Source organism: Octopus bimaculoides, chromosome 2 (assembly GCF_001194135.2).
Source record: "Octopus bimaculoides isolate UCB-OBI-ISO-001 chromosome 2, ASM119413v2, whole genome shotgun sequence".
Taxonomy (NCBI): Eukaryota; Metazoa; Mollusca; class Cephalopoda; order Octopoda; family Octopodidae; genus Octopus; species Octopus bimaculoides.
Genome location: NC_068982.1, coordinates 185,668,274 through 185,675,080, shown reverse-complemented (window position 1 = coordinate 185,675,080; position 6,807 = coordinate 185,668,274). Strand labels below are relative to the sequence as shown.

At 38.1% G+C, this 6,807-nt stretch overlaps 1 protein-coding gene across 1 annotated transcript in view; it reads left to right on the top strand.

The window, feature by feature from the left end:
- LOC106872598 (adenylate kinase isoenzyme 5) overlaps nt 1-6,807 on the top strand; it is a 58,050-nt gene that overhangs the window by 49,922 nt on the left and 1,321 nt on the right. Inside the window, exons 11-12 of the mRNA XM_014919634.2 lie at nt 3,591-3,782; nt 4,853-4,927. Of these exons, the coding sequence (XP_014775120.1) occupies nt 3,591-3,782; nt 4,853-4,927 (267 nt within the window). The remainder of the gene's footprint in view (nt 1-3,590; nt 3,783-4,852; nt 4,928-6,807) is intronic.

Genomic DNA, 6,807 nt, shown 5'->3' with positions numbered 1-6,807 from the left:
GGCAGTGGTGGTGGTGAAGCAAAAGACAGAGAGGCAAGGGAAAAAAAAAGTAGGTCAGGGAGATAAGGTTTTATAATGATTCTGCTGCCAAAACTACCCACCTTGCCAAAATCACCTGTAGATCAGGAGGCGTGTGTGTGTGTGTGTGTGTGTGTGTAAGGTGGGAAGCAGGTTCTTGTGAACACTTTGTTTTGAAAGGTGTGGTATTGAGAAGTGAAGTAGGGTTTGACAGCATCCCTATTGTTATCATTACAATTACCATCACCATCATCATAAACATCCTCAGTCACCATTGCTACCACTACTATCATCTTCATCACCACCACGACCACCTCCACCAGCACTATCACTGACACTACTACCACCACCACTGCCACCATCAGCATCCTTACCATCATCATCATCATGATTGCAACTAACTGCATCACCACCATCACCATCACACAACAACTATGCAAATCATCATCAGCATCACCACCACTACTATTACCATCACCACCACCACCACCACCACCATCATCCTCATCATCACCACCACCACCACCACCACCACCATCCTCCTCATCATCATCACTACCATTATCATCCTTATCATCATCATTGTCCACATCATCATTACTACTACCATCCTCATTAACTTCATACAAACCATGCATATATACTGGCTACACAAAAACAAGCCATCAATTTAGCCTCAATGTGATGACTGAACCTAGTGGAAATAGTAGCCTAATGTCCCTCATCACACCTTTCTATCTTATAGAAAGACCATTCTCATAATATAGCATCATCCTACATAGTCTTAGAAAGTCAGGAAAGTCATGGCTGGAATGTCTTTAATTATAGGTATGCTTGACAGGACTAACCTGGGGTTAAACAACAGCAACAGTAACCTATCCAATGAAACAGATATACTCCACATGAAAGATCACTTGTTTTCCTTTTAGGGCCTCCCCTAAGATGATACTCGCAACAGAGTGACTGACAAAGGCACCCAAGAATATACAAGGACAAAGATTCATGCTACAACAAAACTCTTGAATCACAACCCCTGTCACTACATGTGTACTGACCCCTGAACACCAGATCATATATACAAAACACCTCCCTCTAGAAGACCACTAAAACCATGTTTTATGTAACAACACATGTACAATCACAGATGGACACCCATAAACATCTACAACGGTTCAGAATATCATTCTCAGAACACTATCCCTCATGCACACCAACCTCTGAAGTCTCTTTCTTGCCCATGATTTTCCTGCTGTTATCTACTGATAGACAACTTCATATATGCACACACACACACACACACACACACACACAATGGGCTGCTTTCAGTTCCCATCTACGAAATCCATTCACATGGCTTTAGTCATTCCAGGGTTATAGTACAAAATACTTGCCTAAAGTACCAGAAAAACATGTGGTTGTGAAGCAAACTTCTCAGCCACACAGCTGTGTCTATGTGTTATAAATTCTTATCCTAGAAGATAAACAATACATTGATATAGTGCTACAGGCTACACTATATGTTATTCTTTTCTTGAAAAGTTTATGAAATGTTGACCCCAATGATAGAGGACATGATGTCTGCTATCCAATCTCTAGAATAAGTGCAACATGTAGCTCTAATACTTCAGAGTGTACTAAATGTTGTAACAATTTTAGCTTAAAAATTTAGAGTACAGTTAATTGCATAAGACTAAAATTTCATAAGATGACAATAACAATGTACAATAATAAAATCTAATATCACATATTACTATTCTATTGTTAAATAGCAGAGGCAGAGCACAGCAAAATAGCATTTACTATCATACTTCTTAGAGTATTAAAATGTTGGCATTGCAAAACAAAAATGTTATGAAGCTTGATAAAGTGTGTTCAGAGTTCACGCCATAGCATATAGATAGTTAGTTTGCTATAAGACAGTGTTAATGATTAAAGGGTGAATCCAAAAACAGCATTCCAGAGTGTAACATGTGAAATTGGATAATCTGCATTTTATCAATTACCAATGTTATTTCACTTGAAGCTTTGGTTAGATGCAGCAACTTTATAACCTCAGCAATTATTACAACCTCAGCAATATTACAAGTTATAAAGCCTTCAACAAGTTTCATGCACAGCCTTGGATGAAACAACTTATAGTGACAAATATTGCATGTTCAACAATTTTCACAAGTTTAACAAATTTGGGGACTTAATCTAATAAAATATATCTTTGTTTCAACATCTTCAAAGGGTGCAGAACACAATGTATTGACAACTTGATCTACTGGTATTTGACCAGCTTTGTAGCTGTGGATATTTTATTAGATTAAGTCCTCAAACTGTCAAACTTATAAAAATTGTTGAACTTGCAATATTTGTAACTGTGAGTTGTAGCATCCAAGTTTGAGCATGCAGCTTGTTGAAGGCTTTATAATTTGTAACATTGCTGAAGCTGTAATGGCTGAGGTTATAAAAGTTGCTGCATCTAACCAAAGCTTCAAGTGTCACAACTGTGCAAGTACATGTATTACATGTATGAAAGAAACAAGTGTCCAGGGTAATGTTAAGCAACAAGAGAATCATTGTAGTCTACAGTTTCAAAGACAACGAACAGCAGTGATTTCTCTGTTGCATAACTTTACTATGAACACTGTCAAAAATTAATTATCCACTCAATAAGGGATTTCACATTCCAGAAGTTGTCAACTGTGTTAAACAAGTTTTAACAGCATGATAATTTGTTGAAAGATACGGAACATGTAATGATTATAGCTACTGAAGCTGCAGTTGTGGCTATAACATCGTTGTGAATGGCATAACTGTGGAGAATCTAATCTTTCTTTCATAAACAGTCTAATTAACATACGTACATACAGAATAGTTTATTGTTAAGTCAGTTTATTTTTGGTGAATAATTGCAAGTTCTACCATGGTAGAAACAAAGAGATGATCACAACAGCCAGGAACAGGGTACCCACAGCAAGTATTTTTCAAAGGCAGATAGGGATTGAATACAAAGGTAAACAATTTTCAAAAGACTGCACGTATTAAACATGCCATCAGCAGCAAGCAACTTTCAAAGGAATGAATTGCATGAAGTTTGTTATTGCTACTCTTGAAAATGTACTGGGTGTTATGTCATTTCTGAAGGATACATACTATATTAATGCAATGTGAATGGATTTACTGTCTGTTTACTGAATACTACATACTTTAAACTGTATCAATACAGTTCTAGAGAGCACCCTCAATATTACCTTATTGTTAAAATGTAAGTTTAAATCAATATTACAGTATGTACAATAGGTTAATCTTTATATTTTCTAGGAATACTGTATATTCACAAATGGTGTACGATATGTGGTCCATTTCAAAGGTCTCCATATACTGTTCACATGTACAATACATTAACACTATAGAAAGAGCCTCAACAATATACTGAACCTGTACTAACTGGAGCCTTATATATTGACCTAAGGCTAAATGGTAGGAACATATTGACACAATGGTAGAACAGTAGGGGAGGAAGAAGCTGTATAATGTGTTACCCAGTTCAACAATGAGCTCTATATGTTGACTTTATATTTCAGATTGGTTTACCTACAACAATGATCCACTTAAGATGCCCTAAACAGGAAGCTGTGAAAGTTCTAATGGAGCGCAGTGCAAGGGCTTCATATTCAGTGAACAATCTATTAGCTATAACTAACGAGATCACTTGTTTTGAGACACACACCTTACCTGTCATTAATTATTATGATGATTTGTCCAGGCTAGTCACGGTAGGGCCCTTATTTTTGTTCTCATTGCTCTGTCTTCAAGTTCCATCATTTTTTTTTTTTTTAACATTTCTAAGGTAGAGACACATGTATAAAACATTACAAATGAATTTAAACAATAAAAAAGATCAGTAAATGTGTAAATCAAATATTGATTTCAACTTTTGGCACAAGGCCAGCAATTCTGGGGAGGAATAAGTCAATTACATCAACCCCAGTGCTCAACTGGTACTTATTTATTGACACTGGAAAAATGAAAGGCAAAGTCAACCCCAGCAGAATTTGAACTCAGAATGTAAAGATGGACAGAATGCCACTAGGCATTTTACCTGGCATGCTAACGATTCTGCCAGCTCACCACCTTATGTAAATCAAATGTTAGAAATGTATATTAAACTGTACTAATATATGAATCAATAAACTTTATATTAAACAGCAATAAATTTATATAAAGTAACATAAATGCATATAAATGAGTACAAATACAGGGTTTGATCAATAAGTATCCGGACTGTTACCATAGTAATGAAGCTAAAGCATGCATAATGAAGCTGTTTGACACAGATTGACCTTAAACTCTGCTGTGCATGCACACTAAGTTTTAACATTCTAGCTCACTTCGGCTGTTTACAGGAGTGCTTGGAAGGAGCATGTGTAGTGTGTGATCATTGCATTGACCATGACAGAGAAAGTTGTCATGGCAATACCTGTTTAGAGACCTACATAAAGTTGCAGAAAGTGTATGGAGAGGAGTGTATGAGCCATACACAAGTGTGCCAGTGGTTCAGATATTTCCAAGATGGCTAAAAAATGTCGATATTGATGAATGTTCTGGGAGACCTGCAACCAGCAGAACTAAGATAGGCTTCTGAGAAGTTATCACCAATCTTTTGCCAAAATTTGATGCAGATTTTCTGCTCAACTTTCTCTGTCATGGTCAATGCGACAGTCACATGCTACACATCTTCCTTCCAACCACTACTTTTAGTCTTCATTTATCCTTGTATCCATGTATATCAGAATCCAAGTACAATAATTAAAAAATTTTTTTTCTACAATGTGCTCTCCTCCAGTTGGATACTGAGAATAAATCATTTGAAACAGTGAACAATGAGATTTATCAAGAAATAAAAAAATTTATTCCTCGGGTAAGTTGATAAATATATAGTTGCAATGGTACTGGTGGTGCTAGTGATGATGTTGGAGTTGTTCTTTCTTTTTTTGTTAGATATATATATATATATATATATATATATATATATATATATATATAATGTGTGTGTGTGTAATATATATACACCATCCATGCCATCATGGAAGGTAGATGTTAAGTGATGATGATGTAAACAACATTTCCCATGGCAATGAGTACAGTGAAGAATTCCAGGTAGGATTAGGGTAGGGGTTCACCAAGGTTCAGTCCTCAGCTCCCTCTTATTCATCATACTCCTCCAGGCAATAACAGAGGAATTCAAGACAGTATGCCCCTGGGAGCTCCTCTATGCTGATGACCTTGCTCTAATAACGGAGTCACTATCAGAACTAGAGGAGAAATTTCAGGTGTGGAAGCAAGGTCTAGAATCGAAGGGTCTTGGGGTCAATCTTGCAAAAACCAAAGTCTTAATAAGTAGGAAGGCAGACAAACCACAAATCCCTTCAGATAGATGGCCCTGCTTGATTTGTAGCAAAGGCATAGGTAGAAACTCCATAAAATGTACCCGGTGTAAGCTATGGACACATAAGAGGTGCAGCAATATCATAGGAAGGCTAACTGGGAAGATAGATTTTGTGTGTAGCAAATGCTCAGGGGCAATAAACACTGAAAATGTGCAGGAAACAGCCTGTGTCACATTCCAGGGGAAAAAGCTAGGGAAAAAGTAGTTGATAGCTAGGTGACCAAGCCAGTAGCATTGGGGGAGGGGCAGTTACTCTGAGAGTGTAGCTGCTAGAATAAGAATAGCCTGGACAAAGTTTAGAGAGCGCCTACCTGTGCTGGTGACAAAGGGCCTCTCACTCAGTGTAAAAGGTAGACTGTCTGATGCATGTGTGCAAATGCTACATGGCAGTGAAACATGGAGCATGACAGCTGAGAACATGCATAAGCTTGCAAGGAATGAAGCTAGTATGCTCAGGTGGATGTGTAATGTCAGTGTGCATACACAACAGAGTGTAAGTGCCCTGAGAGAAAAGTTGGACATAAGAAGCATCAGATATGGTGTGCAAGAGAGATGACTGCGCTGGCATGGACATGTGTTGCGTATGGATGAGGACAGCTGAGTGAAAAGGTGTCACACCCTAGTAGTAGAGGGAACCTGTGGAAAAAGCAAACCCAAAAAGACCTAGGATAATGTGGTGAAGCATGACCTTTGAACGTTGGGCCACATTGAATCGATGACAAGTAACTGAGACCTTTGCAGTTATGCTGTGCTTGAGAAGACCTAGCAAGCCACATGAGACCGTAACCGTGGCCTATGCCTGTGCAGCATAACCAGCCCATTTAAGGGCACCCTTCAATCATTGGGCAATAAACTGCGCTTGCGAAGACCTATTTAGGCAAGTGAAGTCGTTGTGTCCAATGACAGTACCACCTGATTGGCACCCATGCTGGTGGCACATAAAAAGCACCATTCTAGTGTGGTTGATGCCAGTGCCAGCTGACTGGCCCTGATGCCGGTGGCACATAAAAAGCACTCACTACACTCTCAGAGTGGTTATAATAAAGTGCAGATGGCTGGATGGATGGATCCTCCAAACTTTCAAAACAAGAGAAAAAGAGACATTCATGATCCTTTGGAGGACATACGTTCTCAGCCACTTAGACTATTGCTCCCAACTATGGTCACCACACAATAAAAAATCCACGGCGAAACAAACTCGAAGCAATCCAATGAAGCTGCACTAAGAAAATCATCTCGATGCAATGTATCAGCTACTGGAAAAGACTCAAAAGAATTAAAACTCTTCTGCCCGGAACAAAGGCGGGATATATATATATATATATATATATATATATATATATATATATATA